General features: G+C 42.2%; 1 protein-coding gene across 2 annotated transcripts in view; it reads right to left on the bottom strand.

Annotated features, from left to right (window-relative positions):
- Positions 1-20,507, bottom strand: part of CACNB3 (calcium voltage-gated channel auxiliary subunit beta 3) — a 399,535-nt gene extending 379,028 nt beyond the window's left edge. The window contains exons 1-2 of one of the 2 annotated variants that reach the window (XM_082245624.1): positions 20,365-20,475; positions 18,225-18,359 (exon numbers count right to left, since the gene is read on the bottom strand). In XM_082245624.1, coding sequence (XP_082101750.1) covers positions 18,225-18,245 — 21 coding nt within the window. In that variant the 5' untranslated portion in view covers positions 18,246-18,359; positions 20,365-20,475. Of the gene's footprint in view, positions 1-18,224; positions 18,360-20,364 lie in introns of both variants that reach the window. The other variant, XM_082245623.1, reaches the window with a different exon arrangement.
- Between the last annotated feature and the right edge of the window lie 906 nt (positions 20,508-21,413).

Here is a 21,413-nt window from a genome sequence, read left to right as displayed (position 1 = left end):
TGGCTGTGTGTTGAGTTATTTTGAGGGGACAGCAAATTTACAAGCTATATACAAATTTACAAGCTATACAGTTATACAAGCTGTACACTCACTACTTTACATTGTAGCAAAGTGTAATTTCTTCAGCATCTCCCATTCTCAGTTGAAGCCCTATTGGAGGAAACGCGTCAGGAGGGAGTGTGCCATCATTGCGTCACTCGGGGTCCGTGCTGCAGCCAGACACGAGTTATACCCGAGATCCTCTGCGTCTTAAATATACCTACTATACTTGCCCGAAACATCTGTAACCATGTAAGTGCAACCCTTTTATTTAATAAATATTATTTAAGGTAATGCACAGCTTCCCATTTTTTTATGTACACTGCAGATTCACCATGTGAGCCGATAGCCATCCATCCTAACTGAAGGAGACAGGAAGAGTGCCTGCAGTTTTCCACTGTTGATTGAAAGGCTGGTTTTTCTTCTTTATTTGGTAAGAGGCTTGCGTTGTTTTTGCATCGGGGGATCAGTGCACGATTGGAGGTGTTCACATGGATATCTATATGTCACAACTACAGGAGTATATTTAAGGCACTTACCTTATTTCCACCGGGTAAGGAGGCATTTCACAAGGTGGAGGGATAATCCAGTTACTCATCACTTTATTGATTAAATATTGGACTCTTCACAAGTTTTTGTTTTTTCATCACATAAGTTTGAAGGAATATCACTTCTTTTACACATGTGGACTTTTTTACACATTTGGATTGTTGAATATTTTTGTTTAATTTTACACTGTCAAAAATCATTTTTGATTTGTCATATCACTTATGAGTTTTCATATTTGAAAGGAACCATATACATTTTTTGTTATTATGGTAGTTTATATATTATATTTTGAGTGTTTATTATCTTTTACAATTTACACACAGAATTTTCTACATTGAAAAGTGCACCAATCACATTTAAACATATAATTTCTTCAGTATTGTCACATGAAAAGAAATAATAAAATATTTACAAAAATGTGAGGGGTGTACTCACTTTTGTGAGATACTGTATATTCTGTCACTATTGGTGTAGTACAGAATGACATGGCTTTCAATGGTATTGGAGAGATAAGTCACAAAATTATCTTATAGACATTTTCCAATGTGTGGTCTTGATTTGGTCAGTAGTGGTATCGTACAGAATGATATAGCTGTCAATGGCATTGGAACAATAAGTTGCAAAACTCTCCTATAGACATAAGCCGCAAGGACACCAAGTCCTTGTGACTTCACGGACCCAGCATGCCCCCAGTCGATGATATCACAAGGTGAAGAGGATCGGAGCATTTTTTTGTTTTGGTTTTTTTCGGGTCGGTGGTGGTGGCAAGCATTATGTTTGATGATGGATCTACATTGGGGGACATTTTTTTAATTTTTGTTTTATAAATAAAGGACTTGTCAAAAACTGCCTGCTGTTTTTTTTTTTACACTACACTTTTTTTTTTGGAGTAAATGAGACGGTGGTGGCGGCAGGCATCGTGATTGACGATGGATCTACACCGAGGGACATTCGCTTGTCTCCCCCCTTTTCTGACCTACTAGGCTGCATGCTCGTATAGGGATCTGGTATGAATTTAGTTATGCATTTTTTAAAAAAACATTTGGTGGGGGTTCCCCTCAAAATCCATACCAGACCCGAAGGGCCTGGTGTGAATTGGGAGGTCCAAGCCATTTTTTGTTCTTAATTTTTCATTGTCGGAATTTTTTTTTTACATTCATCTGGCAAAGGGGACACAGCGGCTGCCGGTTTCTTAACAACCATGCTGTTTACTGGTCGTTATGGTTGCCGGCAGGTGCCAATTCCTTAAATATCGCAGTCCGAGACCACTACTTTTTTACCACATGCATTTTTTTTTCTTTTGTGAATTGATTATCACTCATGTTTTATGCGGTATTTACCAAAGTTTTTTCTTTATGGGGTATATACAGTGCTGTATCTTGGCCTAGACCAACAAGGCCCAGGCCTAGGGCGGCACTTCGCAGGGGGGCAGCAAAAAAGCTGCACCCCGCAAGAAAAAAAAAACAGCCTTCTCCCAACTCCTGCACGAAAAGGGTCCCCAACAGCTTGCACTACTCTTTTAGTATAGTACCAGTCTTATGGAGCAAATTGTGCCGGAGGGCAGGGTCCAGGAGGCAAATCAGTCTGGCAGCCCCATAAAGCGGTCACACTGCTACCTGTGGGTATGATAATACTGGCCGGTGAGGACATTCAGACAGACCGCAGGCCACCGACCACACTTACGACAATTGGCCCGACAGCTGCCAATGCTAATAAGTGTGACACTACAGCCTAATGCTCCGCCTACCCTCCTCCGCCCCCAGGTGTGGCAGGCATCATGTCGATATAATTTAGTTTCTTTAAACATTCTTGTCCTTGAGCGAGCATATTGAATTGCATCATATATAATGAAGACTTTTAATTGTATATGATGGCAATAATATTTTGGACCTATTCACCTCATATGTGCTATCGCAATATGTCACTGGGTTAGTAAGATTACTCCAATCTTATAAGATATTTGGACTTGTGTTTGCAGATGACAGGGCGGGTCACAGACAGGAAGGGGTGTGGCCTTTACAGGAAGGGGTGGGTCATATTTAAATTAGGGGTGCCCAAGTTTAGTCAGGCCTAGGACAAAACCTAAATACACCACTGGGTATATACCGCATAAAGTAATAGGGAATTGACATTTTCAGGATCACATGCGGTATTTGGGAAAACACCTAATTATTTTCCTGCATGCGATGTGGTACTGTAAATTGAGACCAGTATCTCTGTCCTACTGCTATTATCAGACATGCACAGTGCCAGATAGCTAGGTCTGTGCTACTGTATATGTGTATATGTGGTCACCTTCCAGTTTATGCATTTAACCAATTTACTGCAAAAGAGTTTATATGCAACTCTTGTTATTATAGTTTAAACTACCCCTTCTGGTAGTTAGAGGACTGGTTACATGACAGATTAGAAACTGCTAGGGACTAAGAGAGAGTTAATGGTTGACTTTGAGTTCCAGTGCCACACCACAGTTTCTGCTGCAGACAAACTGCGTTCAAGGCTGGTCAGACAACGGATTAAGGGTTTCCCCATTACTGCAGGCCTTTTTTTCAGGTCTCTGACACCAAGGCAAACGCTACATCACCATCATCCTCAGCTGCCCCTGCAACTGGACTTTTCTGCAACATTCATCTGGAGGTATCTTTATTATTAATGGTATATACCCTAGTATATGTGCACAATTCCATCAAAACTCTTGTTGGGCCCTTTGCCGATAATACCTGTTTGTACATTGGATGCATGTTCTATTATTCATTTTTTGTTATAGCTCGTATTATTTGCATAAAGTTGGTTTTCACTCCTGCAGTGCTGGGAATATGCACCCTAAATCAAAGCATTGTGACCACGGCAATGTGTGTCTGTGCTGTATTAGTACTTGCTCAGTTCTAGACAGTAGTAACAAGTATATGGCAAAACTATCATCCACCCCAGCACTTCTCTGCTTTTGCAGTGCACCTCTTAGCCTTATCTAGAGACAGGGCCATACTCTCCTATCACTATGCGCTTTTCATCCGCTGGTCCCTGCTGCCTACTGCGGCCATTAGAAGTGAGCTGTGATTGGCTGGCTGCACTGAGCGTCAGTTGCTGTGTTGAGCCATAATGTGAAAGTAAGAAGCCGCTTCACTACAGATGGCAGGGCTAGGACAAGGACACTGCATTTGTTCCCATGGGCCTGATCCCAGAACACAGCTGTTTTAGGACAACTTACTAAAAAGTAGGGCTGTCACTGCAAATTTGGAACAACTCTTTAGTATGGACTAATGTGTATGGTCAGCTTTAACCACTTGCCGACTGCCTAACGTACAATTACTGTGGAAAAAGGGGCTCTATTGCGCAAAATCACGTACCTGTACATCATTTCATGCAATAGCCTTCAGGGGGCGCGCGTGTGCCGCCAGAGACCCGATCGAGCGCTGATTGGACAGAGGGGGAGCCAATCAGCAGATCCAGTCCCGCGATCATTCTCGAGAGAGGCAGAATGGATGTCTGCCTAAGTAAACAAGGCTGATCGCCATTCTGACAGGGGAAAAGATGGAGATCCTTTGTTTCTGCTAAGCAGGACCACAGATCTCGGTTTTTCCCTCCAGTCAAAACAACCCCACTACAGTTAGCAAGCACTCCCAGGGAACACGTTTAACCCTTTGACCGCCCTTGATGTTAACCCCTTCCCTGCCAGTTTCATTAGTACAGTAACAGTGCATATTTTTTAGAACTGATCACTGTATTGGTGTCACTGGTCCCCAAAAAAAGTATCAAAAGTGTCAGTTAGGTGTCCGATTTTTTTCGCGGCAATGTTGCAGTCCTACTACAAGTCGCTGATCGCCACCATTACTAGTAACTAAATAAATAAATAAAAATTTCACAAACTATCCCCATAGTTTGTGGACGCTATAGCTTGTGCGCAAACCAATCAATACATGCTTATTGGGATTTTTTTTACCAAAAATATGTAGCAGAATTAAAAAAATGGTCTAAACTGATGAAGAAATTTGATATTTTAAATGTTTTTTATTAGATGTGCTTTATAGCTGAAAGTAAAAAATATTGTTTTTTGTTTTTTTTCAAAATTGTCACTAACGCTTTTTTTTTGTTTATAGCGCAAAAAATAAAAACGACAGAGGTAATTAAATACCACCTTAAGAAAGCTCAATTTGTGGGAAAAAAAAACATCAATTTTTTTTTTTGGTACAGTGTCACACGTCCAGAGATGTATAGTAACTAAGTAGAACTACTTCACTACTGTACTTAAGTACTGAAAGGCGGTATCTGTACTTTCCTGGAGTAGAATTTTTTTCTCCTACTTCCACTTTTACTTCACTACATTTTTTTGATGATTTCAATTAGGGATGCACCGAATATTCGGCGGCCGAACATTATTCAGCCGAAAATAGAAAAAATAGCACTTTCGGCGTTCGGCCGAATAAGTCAAAAGGCCGAATAATTTTGAGCCGAACAATGTCGGCTTCCGCCCTGACCGCTCACCTTCCTCATTGCGGCTCGCGGCTCCCTTCTCACACGCCGCTGGTGTCCTGTCCGGCCGCGAGTAGGGGGTGTGACGTCACGCGCGCGTCCCGCCCCCTGCTCCTGACTGCTCCTGACTGCGGCTTCTTCACACTAGGTCCACGCCCCGCCCCCCTGTTCGCGGCTTTTGGCTCTGGCTGCAGTTCAGGTATGTGATGTGGAGCTGAGCACATTTGGGGGAGAATACGGTAGCTGGCAGCTGCACAAGCATTAGTGTGCAGACTGCCATATGTTGTTGCCACTTGCCATGCTCATTACATTAGAGTGCCCTATAAAGTGCCCCTTAAAAAAAAAAAAAGAAAAAAATGTGCCCAACAGAGTGCTCCCTTGACATAAAATGTGGCCATCAGCGTGCCCCTTATTTTATGCTAAGGGACATGCTGATGAGCATATTTTATGTTAAGGGGCACTCTGATGAGCATATTTTATGTTAAGGGGCACTCTGATGGGCATATTTTATTTTAAGGGGCACGCTAATGGGCATATTTTATGTTAAGAGCAACGCTGATTTAAACGTTTTGTTTTGCCCATCAGAGTGCCCCCTAACATAAAATGTGCCCATCAGCGTGCCCCCTAACATAAAATGTGCCCATCAGCGTGCCCCCTAAAAATTGGCAAAATAAATGGAAAAAATGCGAAACACCGCGTTCGGTATTCGGCCTTCGGCCAAGCATTTCATTATTATTCGGCTTCGGGCAAGAATTTCATTTCGGTGCATCCCTAATTTCAATACTTCTACTCCGATATTTTTTTTTTGTGCTGCATAGTTACTTGTTACAATTATAAAAATGACCACTGCCAGAACAGTAGATGGCAGGTTTCATGAAGCTCAAAAAAATGTGCATAATGTCGTGTACTTTTGACTTCTTTTGACTTCTCTCTTTAATAACTTTAAAAAAATTGTGACTTCTTTCTTTAATAACTACATAACACAGTACTTGTACTTTTACTTTCAGTACTTGAGTAGCAAATATTTTTTTAAAAACTACTTGTACTTTTACTTTCAGTACTTGAGTAGCAACATTTTTAAAAAAAAACTACTTGCAATACTTAAGTACAAAAAATGTTGAATACTTTAGTACTTCTACTCAAGTCACTTTTTGATCGAGCACTTCCACTTCTACTCAAGTCACTTTTTGATCGAGCGCTTGTACTTTTACTCAAGCATGGGTTTCGAGTACTTTATACAACTCTGCACACGTCCATGCAATTGTCAGTTAAAGTAATGCAGTGCCGTATTGCAAAAAATGGCCTTGTCATTAAGGGGGTAAAACCTTCCGGGGCTAAAGTGGTTAAAGCTGAATTCCAGGTATGTTTTTTTTTGTACAGGCACATTGGTCCAGCTTGCACCATATGCCATATCTGGCTGATCCACTACTACAGTGATCCTTGCTGTCTTCCAGATCAAGGGTATCCTTTGTTCTCCATGTAGGCAGACCTTTCATTTCAATGGGCTTTCCTACATGCAGATACACAGTGAAAGAAGCTCTTGACCATGTTTTTCAAATTGTGCTACACCTAGCTGCGTGGTATTGTGGCACCATGAGGTTTGTCGCAGGTAAAAACACGTCAGGTTTGCCGATGCATGGGGGTACCATTAAGAACTAAAAGCATCTCTGTGTGTCTGCTAAAGAGCAGCATGTTTTGCCTGCGGGTCGGGAATCCTTTCGATTTTGTGAGCATCCCAACCCGCAATGATGTGAACTTTGCCTTACAGTTGTAATTTTTCTAGAGTGTTATTAAAAAAGCATTTCTTTTATTCCAAAAAATCAGCTTTTGTAACCCTGCCTGAGACCATCTTGTGGTTTTCGATGTGTTTGTTTGTTTTGCATGTTTGTTTCTTACCTTTATTTTTCCTCTTGAATTTTTCGTCATGAGCTATTTCTGAGCTGAAGACTCCATTATCTTGCTCTCATGGGTTTTTATACTAGGATTTATTATGCACCTAATTATGTGCAGACATTTAATGACTTTACTGGCGTTTTTTTAAAAAAAATAGAAATGACATCAATGCCTATGGAATCTGAAATAAATGTTTATATCAAACACATATATTTTTTTTTTCACCGTGGCTCTATTTTCAGTTTACAAACTGCAGCTTTCCACTTGAGAGATAAGATTCCACCACTCCCCATAAATCAATCAGAATTAAAAATTCATATTCTCTTTAATGCATCCAATACCACCAGTAAAGAATATCCCCTGCCTCACTAGACCTACAGGAGTTTGTACAAAGAAATGTTTATGACACCTAAAAGCTTTCTTGACTGCGGATTCCCTGGGTAATACACTCCATTTGCACCAGTTCCCAGCAAAGGTCAGTTTTAAGGATGATGTCATTGTGCCAGATTTAGGTTAGATTACATTGTTGGAGAGCTGCATGGACATTATCACACAGCTAAACAGATTGTGCACTCCACAAGCAAGGAAACCCTGCAGTCCCATCACATACTGTTACTACTGCCAGGGTTAAATATTCCTCATGTCCCCACAAAATTCACAATGTTGTATTTAATGCTCATACAAAAAAAAAACAAGACCTATCTAGATGCCTTTGTTTTTATGGTAGTACCAAAATTAGTGAGCAGTGAACTGATGCCAGTACCATCCAGGGATAAGGTGACCAGATTTTTAAAATTAAATCCGGGGACATTTTTTTTTTTTTTGCAAATGGCACAGGACTTCATAATACACAGATCGCTGGGCACAGGACTACATAATACACAGAGTGCTGGATACAGGAGTGCATAATACACAGAGTGCTGGGTACAGGACTACATAATACACAGAGTGCTGGATACAGGAGTGCATAATACACAGAGCGCTAGATAAAGGAGTGCATAATACACAGAGCGCTGGGTACAGGACTACATAATACACAAAGCGCTGGATACAGGAGTGCATAATACACAGAGCGCTGGATACAGGAGTGCATAATACACAAAGCGCTGGGTACAGGACTACATAATACACAGAGCGCTGGATACAGGAGTTCATAATACACTGAGCGCTGGGTACAGGACTACATAATACACAGAGCGCTGGATACAGGACTACATAATACACAGAGCGCTGGATACAGGAGTGCATAATACACTGAGCGCTGGGTACAGGACTACATAATACACAGAGCGCTGGATACAGGACTACATAATACACAGAGCGCTGGATACAGGAGTGCATAATACACAGAGCGCTGGGTACAGGACTACATAATACACAGAGCGCTGGATACAGGAGTGCATAATACACAGAGCGCTGGGTATAGGACTACATAATACACAGAGCACTGGGTACAAGACTACATAATACACAGAGCGCTGGATACAGGAGCGCATAATACACTGAGCGCTGGGTACAGGACTACATAATACACAGAGCACTGGGCACAGGACTGCATAATACACAGAGTGCTGGGCACAGGAGTGCATAATACACAGAGTGCTGGGCACAGGACTGCATGATACACAGAGCGCTGGGCGCAAGACTACATAATACACAGGAGGGTGTTAGGCATAGAGTACAGGGATCATAGGTTAGCTATGCACAGGAGACACTTCTGCCCCCACATCCATAGCTCACCTCTGCACCCTTCTCTCACAGATTATCTCTGCAGCCCCCTCTTAGCCCTTCCCCCACAACAGCTAAGCTCTCCATCTCTCCAAGCAGCTGCATCAGCTCGGACCCCTGCTCCCCCACTGCTCTCACCTGTGTACAAAACAGACCCCCCCTCATCTGCTTACCCCCATTCTCAGCCCTCCACACAGTCAATCTTTGGCTCTACCTCTACTGAACAGCAGCAGGAGCTGCAGTGAGATCGACCAGCAGGGGGCGTCTGCATCTGAGCCACCAGGCTGTTTCTCAGCCAGCATGGGATGCCCTGTCTACATTAGTCTACTGAATCCAGGGACAAAACTGGGGACAGACTTGGACTGGGGACAATGTTCTCAATCTGGGGACTGTCCCTGGAAACCGGGGATGTCTGGCCACCCTATCCAGGGAACACTTCAGCTGTCCTAAAGTAAGAAAGCTCACTATTTTATCATTAACGTAGCATTAACCCTCAGCTATTTGTTGCAAATGTATCCTTAAAGTAGAACTATATATTTTCATTTTGGATGGAGCAAGGGAAGGTTATAACCCCCGTGAGATCTTTTTTTTCACCAACTGTGTCCCTTTGTGGAGATTTCCCTTCACTTCCTGTCCCACAGCCAATAGGAAGTGACAGGAAATCACTGCAAATAAATGGAATTCCTTGGAGACCCCCGGGTCACCAGAACTAGTGTTCCCATTGGAAACTTTCCCTCTATTACTCTATTACTTTTCTAGGGACATCCTGAAATTTGGGATTTTCTTTTATTTTCAATGATAATGGTAAACAGGACAAATAATAATGACCTCTCTAATTGGAGGCACAGACAGCAATAAAAACTGACATGTTCTATACCCTCTCCACTCTATCCAAAACTTAAACAAAAAGTTTTGCCTCTTGTTATACATTAATCTTTTACTGTTCTTGTCACTGTAAGGATCAATGCTGCTACATAGAGAGGGCACTGTAGAGGTCACATGACCATTCATGTCAGTAGTGCTTGGTCCATCCAGTTCCTGATAGCAACGCTCATGCACAACCCCATACCAGCCCCCCCCCCCCCCCCCCCCACATCAGATGTACATAGTCCATTCTCCCATTTGACAATCAGAATATGTGCTCCTTCTGTGGGTGGAAGTGCCCAAAACCTTAGTTACAATACATTATGGTCACCTGACTGCCCTCATGCCATGATAACTAGGTGCATGCATTTCCCACCACAGCCTGAGGTGTACAGATAGGGGTGGCTCCATAGGACCCTGAAAGGCAGTGGAGTCACCCTCAAGATGGAAGCGGAGTACAGAGAAAATTCAAATGTAGAATGCAAACAAGTAAGAACAAGCATCTTTGTTTCACTTTGTTACAAGCGGTCAACTTCCTGAGCTTGAAGAGCGTATGGTGTACAGCGTGAGCTTCTATGAGGCTCCTTGACCTTCCCCATGAGTACTGCAATGATTCACAATCCATGGTGCTGTTGTTTTTATTCCAGAAATTGCAAATATCATCAGCACATCATATGTTCGACCATGAGCAATTAATTAGTCATATACGTAACAAGTACTGCTTGTGATTTTTTCAATTTTAGAGACTGATTTATTAGTTTTACTTTTACAAATAACTAGCACTAATAACCTGATTGCTGCGTCCAGCAAAGAGATGGTCAGCATTTTAGATAAAGCAGAGCTTTGTTGCTTACAGAAGTGGAGAATACAGAAATGACCTTGTCAGTGTAATAATATTTCTTTAGTGTTTTAGTCACAGGCAGAGGCAATCCCTGGAATGGGTAGTATGGCTTAAATGATTTGTTGTTTGCAGGGTAGTCAAAGAAGGACCTGTCTCTGCTATCTGGTAGGGATGCCTTTAGTATTTAAAGTAGTGAACCTGTACTAATTCCAGCTATGTACTTTCTTCCTGGAGTTAAGCTTGAATTTTTGTGCATGTAAAGCTACTTTCAAACATAAATGTTACTGCAGAAAAGTAGAATGTTTTAATGTTAGAGAGCTACTTTGAAGCTTCAAGTGTTAATTCACCCTCATAGAAAACCTGTAAAGGTTTCCTAACACCAGACACCCTCTTGACTCCCCTCCTCCGACCCCTTTCCTCTGAGGAAACTGGCTCTGCGCCAGTGAAACGCGTCAGTGTACACGTCATTTGCTTCCATCCAATAGAACGGTGACCATCGTGACCATCGGGCACTGCACGGCTGGAGTCATAGCGTTCCCCCACCCCCTACATCCGGAGTGACGTCGGGCCGCAATCAGCGTGCCCGCCCCCACTACAGGGAAGCGCTTGGAGGGAGCGCAAGCTACGGGGAACGCCAATGCCGAAGTGCACCGCCATCAGTTCATTAAGGTCCACACATCCCAGGAATATATTTATGGCTCGTATCTACATCTAAAGGACGGTAACCAGACATATTTACTACTTAATGTCTCCCAATTGATGCCTATTGGGTGAATCTATCATTCATACAGTGCATGGTTTACCTGGGAACTTGCTGTCTCTGCAAACCCCATCTGCCTGCCTTCAATTTACCAGCTATTTGTGTCCAGCAGACCCACTTCCCCAGATAGGGAATTCAACATCATCATCATTATTTATTCACCCCACATGGTGACTTCTTCTATGTGGAACTGTAACTGCTGAGCATCTAACTACTGTTTGATTTTCATCCAATTGGTGTCCCTAGTTGACTCTTTCCCGGGGGGACTTTCTGGTCTCCCTATTCTCTTTTGTAGTTTATATTTTTGTCAACGGCCAACTCTTGCTGGTCTGGGCCCCCTATCCACTGAACATAGGCCCTATTTTATTATGGCCCCTGGGAATATGCTCAAGCTTAGTTGGCTCTGTACCATGTTGCTCTGTTGTCTGCAAATCCCCTAACATTCTGGGTTTAGTTGTGGCTTTGTATCATATGACACTCTGTATATCCTGCTGATGGGCTCTGTTCTTTCCACAGCCACTTCCTGCAGTGACCAGTGTCTATAACACTCCCCTTTGTAGTCTTTCAGACTCAGCAAATGATGTAACAACCTTCACAGCTCTGATGGTGGGTGGGATGTAATACATCCTAATTAGCATTCAATCCCACCCAGCCACATCTACAGAAAGAGTCCAAACCTCCCAAGTCCCTCCTCACAGATCACAGCATTATTCAAGAAGAAAAGCCCATTATACACAGCCTGTTCTGAAAACTTGCTATGCTGCTGCTGGGCAGGATTGAATGGACCACAATTAGAATTCAATCCTGCCCAGGTAAATACGCAGACCTGTGTGAACAGGGAGAATCCCACCCATCAGATCCCGCCCACCCAGAGCCCTGCTTTCTGTGAAGTGATTAATTTACATCTAAAGGAAATACCTTCATAATACCCTCATCTGTAGTCTTGCAGTAAGTCATTATTCTTTGGCATGCCACAAGAAATAAATGACAAAGGAGGAGGTATGAAACATTTGCACCTTTTACCACCCACATGAAGGCCCAGAAACACCCACAATAACTCAAGGACCAACCCACATCAACTCCCAGAAGTGACTTACATAGCACGCCCTGAAACTACAGAGGCTCAAGGATCGTGGGAGAAGTAGTATCAGGACTGGCAAGAGAAGAAAATAGACACATAAATTGAAAGTGGGGTTGTGATCCATTGACATGCACAATGCATCTGTTGTTTTGGGGAGAAAAGGCTGGAGTTTTCCTTTAAGGCCAGTGGTCTACAAGGAAAGCAACTAACTATCACTGTCTTTAATCATCAGAATCAGAACTCGAGTATTGGGTGTGGCTCACTGTGGAAGGAAAAATTACCTGTGCATGGCTCTCATTGTCTTTAGCATACTAAACTAGACTACACATTGGCATCTGCATTGACTTACATTTACAGAAAATGTGCACTGAGAGAAAAGCACTATATTACCAAAAGTATTGGGACGCCTGCCTTTACACGCACATGAACTTTAATGCCATTCCAGTCTTAGTCTGTAGGGTTCAATATTGAGTTTGCCAACCCTTTGCAGCTATAACAGCTTTAACTTTTCTGCAAAGGCTGTCCACAAGATTTAGGAGTGTGTCTATGGGAATGTTTGACCATTCTTCCAGAAGCGCATTTGTGAGGTCAGGTACTAATGTTGGAGAGAAGGCCTTGCTCGCAGTCTCTGTTCTAATTCATCCCAAAGGTGTTCTATCGAGTTGAGGTCAGGACTGTGTGCAGGCCAGTCAAGTTCCTCAACCCCAAACTCACTCATCCATGTATTTTTGGACCTTGCTTTTTGCACTGGTCCAAATCATTTGTTTTTCAGGGGTGGGCTTGGCCCCTTAGTTTCAGTGTTGGGAACTCTTAAGGCATCTGCATAGCAAGACATTTTGGACAATTTCATGCTCCCAACTTTGTGGGAACAGTTTGAGGTTGCCCCTTCCTGTTCCAACATGACTGCGTACCAGTGCACAAAGAAAGGTCCATAAAGACACGGATGAGCGAGTTTGGGGTGGAGGAACTTGACTGGCTTGCACAGAGTCCTGACCTCAACCCAATAGAACACATTTGGGATGAATTAGAGTGCAGACTGCGAGCCAGGCCTTCTCTCCAACATCAGTGCCTGGCCTCACAAATGCGCTTCTGGAAGAATGGTCAAACATTACCATAGACACACTCCTAAACCTTGTGGACAGCCTTCCCAGAAGAGTTGAAGCTGTTATAGCTGCAAAGGGTGGGCCAACTCAATATTGAACCCTACGAAATAAGACTGGGATACCAATAAAGTTCATGTGCATGTTAAGGTAGGTGTCCCAATACTTTTAGTAATATAGTGTATGTAGGCTGCTGGCTCGACCTTTATCCTAAAGATGATATGGCTTAAATACTTTTTGAGTCCATAACTCAGAATGAGTATGAAGATCAGGAGTTCTGGTTTCACTTGCATTATTTTGAATTAGTGACTTAGAACAATCCAAAACGCAGGAAAAGACAGCCAACTAGAAGGATGGAGGTCAACAACAGAAGCCCACATAGCCTAGGTTCACACTTTTGCGGGTGCAGGACTGATTGTAAATTGCACACTTTCCAGCACCCGCAGCAAAAATGCCCTGCTGTTAGCAGATGTGTGGAGGGTGCCATTAATTCTTAATGGCACCCTCCACACACTAGAAACCACAGTTTCCCTGCAGCTGCAATTTTAGAAAAGCTGCAGGGGCCTTTCTCTGCGTTTTCAATAGGTACAGCAGACCATTACAACAAATGGGCTGCTGTGCTCATGCAAATGCGGCCGCAGGGAAACCCCCAGCAGTATGTAACTAGCCATTCTGGATTTCTGACAGAACAGGTTTAATTTACTTCAGCAGTGGGTAAAATATAAGCTGTACCCATAGAAACAAATAATAAATTAATAAGTATGAGCTGATGTACCTTTACCCACTTAGTGGACCATTATAGCGTCTATAATACAGTGGCCCTATTGCTCTATTTACATGCATTATTTGTGGAAAAACAGCATAATATTGCGCAGTACATTACAGAAGATGATGGACAGAAATACAACGGTAAAATGCCAATCAATAAACCATTAGAAACAGATCAAATTTCCTTGGATGCACTTTTAAGATTTTAAAGGACATTAAAGGCATCTAATAAAATATTCTACCTAAAAAAAAAAATCATAAATTTGGATTACATAAACTATAAATGAAATGCTAGATTGACCTTACATTTGTGTAACTATAAATCAGTTCAAAAATGATATTCAACTTTAAGTGCTCTTTCAAACTACCATGCCCCAAAAAATGCAGGACTTAATAGAAGTCTATGGGAAACTGTGAGTAACGAAAAGCACGGGTACACTGTGCTGCACCCACACTGCAGCGGTACAGTGTGAATGTGCCCTAAGAGTAATTGCACCGTGTAATGCACTTATTCTTAGGCCCCTTTATCCTCCGCCAGTACCAGTAATAGAAAATGTGCACCCAAAATGCTTCTGCATATTTGTTTTATGGCCTGCCTGTGCTGCACAGCTACTCTTTGAAATCTTTGCAGTCTTAAAGCGGTAGTATAGTGCTTTTTGACACTTTTACCTACAGGTAAGCCTATAATAAGGCTTACCTGTAGGTACAAATAATATCTCCTAAACCGGCATGGTTTAGGAGATATTTACAGTGCATGCAGCCGCTCGCACGAGCGGCGCATGCGCTCTGAAGGTCCGGGGGGACCTTCAATTATCTTGCCGGGAGCTTGCCGGAAAAATCACGTCATCGCGGCTCCGGCCAATCATCGCGCCGGAGCCGTCTCTTCCGGCCAATCACCGCGCCGGAGCCGCCGAACCCGGAAGAGACGGCGAGGGATCATGGCAGCGCCCGCAGCGATGTCCGGGGGTCCGTGTCGGGGCTTCGTTCTAAGGTAAGTTACACATAATGGGCTAGTATGCGATGCATACTAGCCCATTATGCCTTTGTCTTGCAGGGTTTTTTTTTTTTTTGTTTCTAGGGTTTACAACCGCTTTAAGCTGCATACACACTATACATTTTTCTTTATATTTTTTCCTTTAGATTTACCAAAACCATATAATATGAGGTCAGACCTAAACACTTACAATTTGTATGCAATCAGGCAGGCCCTTGCACTACGTAGTTGAAGGTAAATCTAAAGGAAATCTACCAACAAAAGTTGTATAGTGTGTATCCAGCTTTACACTTCATCCCCAGTGCATATTCCCACCCCAAACGCCATTACCTTCAAAGGGAAAGCCCATCAATAGAGAGCTACACAAAGAGCAGCGGTCTTAGCTACAGACTGCTGCCCGAAGACAGGCTGTTTTACAGGTGCTAGAGCTGTTTGCCAAGCAGGTGTCACATTGGGAGCAGCGACTGTGTCTGTGCAGCTACTGCATCCATATTAACAGCAATAGGACTGCCTGCATGGGGATGCATGGAGCACCTTTACATCCCTGCATGGGTAAGCGTCGCCCTCACATGGGGTACAGATGCATTTGCCCCATGTGAACAAGGCCTAAGGCTTTGAGCACTGAGGCCTCATTCATACAATGCAAGTTAGCATTATTCAATGTGTCATTAAATCTTAGTGTTTACCTGCATTTAGATGGGTTCAGTTTAGCTGTGTTTATAGAAAACAGAATTCTGTGTTTCCAGGATCCAATAATGAACTATAAGACCTCTTGCATACAATACTGATGTTTGAACATCTGTCATTTCAGGCGTTTATGTTAATATATTATGTATTTGCGCACATTTGCACATATTTGCATGTGCACACTTGCGTGTATTTGTGCAAAATTGTATTCTTGTGTTCTAGCTCCAAGAATATTGTTGTATTCATGCCTATACTCGCATATGCGCGTATTTGCACGTATTTAAGCGTACCGGCACCAAATACTAGCCAGGAACGCCGTTTTATTTTACTCATAAATACGCAGCTCTTGTTTACATGCCTGTGTGTACAGGTGCATTGCAAACAACGGGCTGCATTTTAGGCCCCTTTCACACTTGTGCGACCTAAAAGTCGTGCGATTTTGCAGCGATTTTGACTGGACTTGAAACAATGCCTGTGTAATCTTGAGGTCTATGGACCTCAAAATGCATCAAAGTCGGACAAAAATAGTGCAGGGACTACTTTGAAGTCGCACAGATATGAACGGTACTCATTGGAAATCATGGAGGACGACTTGTCATGCTACTTTTCAGGTGTGAATTTAGGCAAAAATTCAGACCTGAATGGCACCTGCACCGGTGAACAGACACGCCCCGGACCCTAGGCACGAGCCCACGGCTGCACATATGTGAACCCGGCCTATTGCACCTTGTACCCATTCCCATTGCTCAACCTACCTTGCCATTTAATCTCTAGCCCTTCCTACTTTACTGCTACATAATCCTAGAACTTAACCCTCTACCTGTTTCTTAATACTGTACTTATCACTGCTAACCCTAATATTTAACCATTAACCTGTTCCTATTAAACCTCACAAACCTAACACTTAGGCTAGGTTCACATTATTGCATGTCAGTAATGAGTCTACAATCACACGTGTTTCCGACACGCAAGAGAAACGCACTACTCTTTAGCAGATCCACGGGAGTGCCATTATTAATAATGGCACCCCTATGCATCTGCAAATCGCCTGCTTTCTGTTTAATGCAGCATAATTTAAAAAAAAAAAGGATTTGGGGCTTTTTTCCTGTGTTTCTGTGTGTAGGGTAGGCGACTGAAATTAATTAGCTTCCCTACACGCAGAATGTAGCCCCACAGGTGTGAGCCAAGCATACGCCTGCTTCGTAATGCCTAAAGTATTATTAAACCCGAAACCAAAAATGTAATATATTGCAGTTTTACAATTCTTAAATGTAATAGCTGTAATCGTTAGTTATTTTTTCCTTTATTTTCACTTGATGATCTGGCTAGTAACACACGTCCTGTCCTAAGATGTCTCCACTCTGGTCACTGCCAGTGTTAAATGGTTTCTCTCAACACTATAACTGCCACTTTTTGCTGGACAGCTTGGTCTGCTAAGTGAAATTGAACAATATCAGACTTACTTGCAGGATCAATAGGTCTATGTGGTTGTAAAGGCACAAGTTTTTTACCTTCATGCATTTTATGCATGAAGGTAAAAAACCTTCTGTGTGTAGGAGCCCCCCCCCCCCAGCCCCCCCATTACTTACCTGAGCCCCCCTTTAGATCCAGCAGTGTCCACGAGAGCCTTGCCTCTCCAGAGATTCCCACTCCTGATTGGATTTGGCAGCTGTGGGAGCCATTGGCTCCCGCTGCTGTCAATCACAGCCAGTGAGCCAATCAAGAGACTGAATGGACACACAGAGCTGCAGGCCAGGACCCCGCTTGCTTGGGTGGCCCCAGAGCAAGCTGCTTGCTCTGGGGGCACCCGGCAGGAGGGAGGAGCCAGGAGTGCCAGCGAGGGACCTGAGAAGAGGAGAATCCGGGCTGCTTTGTGTAAAACCACTGCACAGAGCAGGTAGGTATAATATGTTTGTTATTAAAAAAAAAAAAAACAAGGCTTTAGAATCACTTCAAATAAAGGAAATAATGCCTAAAAAAATAAAACAAATGCAGCAACCACATCTAAGAATTAGTAAGAAGGAATATATAAACATTTTTGATATACCAGACTCAGACAGCACTCTATTAGTGTTAACGCTTATCCTGTTGTAGAGATTCCAGCTTCAGCTCAGTAGCTGCCCATTGGCCTTGCCCATCTAAAGTGTTTCACCCAGACTGTGCTTAATCCTAGAGGTGGGAATGGCCCAAAGCAGAGGTTATATATGGATTGTGAGCCATTCAAAAAATTTGACACAGTTACTAATAACAAACAGTGCAGGCTACCAATATGGGGAGAGAACAAAGCAGCACATGTTTTTAACACCTATCTTCTCCAATATATCAGTTAACCCTTAAAGTGTGCTCTAAATACATAAAGTATAACTACTGCCAGGCTACTGACATTTAACTGTTTACATACAGGATTCTTAACAAGAAGTAAAAATGCTTTAAAAGAAACCCTCACTGACCTCTGTAGCTGCAGGTACCATAGAGTAATTCGTCCTCAAATTTCTGAGAAATAATACTTTCACTTTCCTTTTTTTCTCTGTAGGTGGTTTGTTCCCCCTGCCAGCAGTGAGTTAGCAGCCCACAAGCCGTCAAATCTGTAATGTAAACAAAGAGCGGGTGCACAGGAAGAGGGGAAGGAGTAGAACAGAGAGTCACCAATTGCAGGACTTCACTGGTTCTCTTGTAGCATGATTTGTTCCACAGTGTCTGCAGCTGGTCAGTAAGGGCTTGTTTTAGGGGTATCAACTGATTGTTAAGGAAGAGTTTAATGACCACAACTCTACTTTAAAAGTGTTACTAAACCCACAATAGTAAAATCAGTCTGCAGCAAAGCATGCTTGTTCTACTCACTGTGGAACCTAAGGAGTTACTCATTTGCGTTGTGTATAAAGGCTGTTTGATCATGTCTCTATGATTCTCCTCTTCTTTCACTGTCTTAAAAAATAACCTGGTATTTACAGAGCCAGGGGACAAGCTTCACATGTTCAGTTTGGTGTGTATTGCTAGAGAGTTTTCTTTTTTCTTGGAAGAGTGCATGTGACCAGCACAGGGCCAATCAGCACTGTCCAGACATTTCCAGACAGAGAATCAGGGGAGAATGAAAACTCCTCCTACAAGCTTTACTAGGAACTGAAAGAACCCACAAGACTGCTATATACGGCTGATGAGAAAAGGTATTTAGCAGTTTATATTTACTAAATTAATTACAAATCTATGCTCTGTGTACTGTGGGATACCAGATATAGTGAATACAGGCTCCTGGGTTTAGTAACACTTTAAGCTTCCCCCAGCTCCTAAACCCTAAAACACAGAACCCTTAGGCCTATCACTAACCTAACCCCTAAATTAAAGCCTTCACTCATGAACCCCTATTCTCTTCATTCTGACCTGGGATCCTCTTCTTTCAGGTCCCACCCCAAAAACATACAATGCCAAAAACACCCTGCTTTACATCTTATATAGGTAAAGATGTTCACCCAAGCACATATCTTTCTGAAAAGCATAGTGATTAATGCCATAGAAAATAAGATTATTATAGGATTTGATGAGATAAAAAAGGTACAGACGCATGTTGGAATTTAGAAGACAGATAAGTCAATTTAATAAATAATATGGGGGGGGGCTCATTCACACTATAAATAAATGCTCTGTACTGAATGTGCAATTAAGACACGTTACATTGTATTGCATCTTTTTAAACAATTGTTTTGGCTTGATTGGCAAAATGCAAGTCTACTGACCCAATTGCAGGACTTTATAACAAAACGCACTGCAAGACATTGATGTGAACAGATCATATTTAAAACAATGTAGCAAAATCTGCAACAAAGCGTCCAGAAACCTTAAAGAAGACATACAACCTTCTGCACTGTAAATGGGTTTTGGTGAATATTAGTAAAGAAGATATACCGAATATTTAGTTCAGTGATTCATAGCCTTAGGATATATTTCTGTTAGAAAAAGAGCTTGTTTTTTTAGATGTTAAAGTGGACAGTACTACTTCAGTCTATGAAGCTTTTGAGAGCATTAAAACGGTTACATGTGTAAAGCCCAGCAGGTGTTGGGGAACTACAAGTCTCAGCATACCTTGCAAGCTGAACATGTATTTTAAAAATAAAAAAGTACATTTAAAATACATCTCAGCCTGCATCATCTTAGTACATCAAATCACACACTGGGACAGATCTATAATAACTGGAGCACGGTAAGAATAGTGAAGGTGCCCTGGGTGACCAATCCAGTATTAGCTTTCATTTTATAACCTGCACTAGTAATTTCATTTTCTTTGCTCCAATTTTTTTTATTTTCTCTGTAAATGCACTTCACTATTGGTCCCTAAAAATGCTTCCAAAATTCAAAAATACAGTAAAGAAGGCTTAACAAATATATTTATTATAGATGCAAAGCCTACAGCAGCACACTATATAACATAGCCTATTTAATTGTATTACATTAGGCAATTTATTTGAGTTTTCAACTAATCAAAATAATAAAAACGACTAGAAAAACACAGATGTCATTTAGTTTACAAAAAAAAAAAAAGTCAGTGTTTGAGAAACTGGCAACATCCCCAGAAAAGCCTTAGAAGTGAATGTTTACCTCGTTTAGCAGGAACACACTGGAATTGGAAAGCGACATGCAAGTAGGATGCTTCCCTTGTAGATGGAGAGCAGATCAGGAACATTCACTGCCACTGCTCTGGCAGCACAGCAAAGCTTCTGCAAAGCTCAGCCCACTGCATTTTGGTCTTACAGGACTTTAGAAGAGACCTGCCCACATGATCTGAGCATCATTGCTACACAGCTGTCAATCTGGGATGCATGGGAATGCACTGTTGGTGTCTGTGATTTGCAGACAACAGAAAGGTATATTATCAGGGGGTGGTGTGAAAGACCTGTACAGTAGGGAGTTGAGGGAAGAGTATAAGTGACCAATCTCTTAGAGCTTTCAATGATGCTGCACATGTTGTGGAAGCAGATGAGGTAAAGCAGACTTCCTGAGGATAGATGGAGCGTGGGAGTATGAGCAGTTATTGAGGCAGGAGGAGAATATCAAAGGCAAAACAGAAGGGGAAGACAGGAGCCGGAATATCAGCGCGATGAGTTACTTATCTATCCAGCCAGAATTATTTTTTGGACCATTGATAGAGCAATAGGGGGGGGGGGGGGTCATAGAAATCAAAATCAAGGTCATGATCTAGAAGTATCCTTTATATTGCCCCTTGATGTCTATAAGCACTTATTTGGTTATCCCGTGTTATTATTATTATTATTATCATCATTATTATTAACCACTTGCCTACCGTGCACTCTCACTCCCTTCCCATCCAGGCCAATTTTCAGCTTTCAGCGCTCTCACGCTTTGAATGACAATTGCGCGGTCATGCTACACTGTACCCATATGACATTTTTATCATTTTTTTTTCACACAAATAGAGCTTTCTTTTGGTGGTATTTAATCATCTCTGGGTTTTTTATTTTTTACAAAAAAAAAAGAAAAAAGACAGAAAATTTTGAAAAAAAAAAAAGTTTTTCTTATTTTCTGCGAGTAAATTTTGAAAATAAATACATTTTTCTCCTTCACTGATGTGCGCTGATGAGGTGGCACTGATGGGCACTGATAGGCTGAACTGATGGGCACTGATGAGG

Source organism: Pelophylax lessonae (genome assembly GCF_965119305.1).
Source record: "Pelophylax lessonae genome assembly, chromosome: 2".
NCBI classification, from domain to species: Eukaryota; Metazoa; Chordata; class Amphibia; order Anura; family Ranidae; genus Pelophylax; species Pelophylax lessonae.
This window is presented reverse-complemented; position numbering and strand designations above follow the sequence as displayed.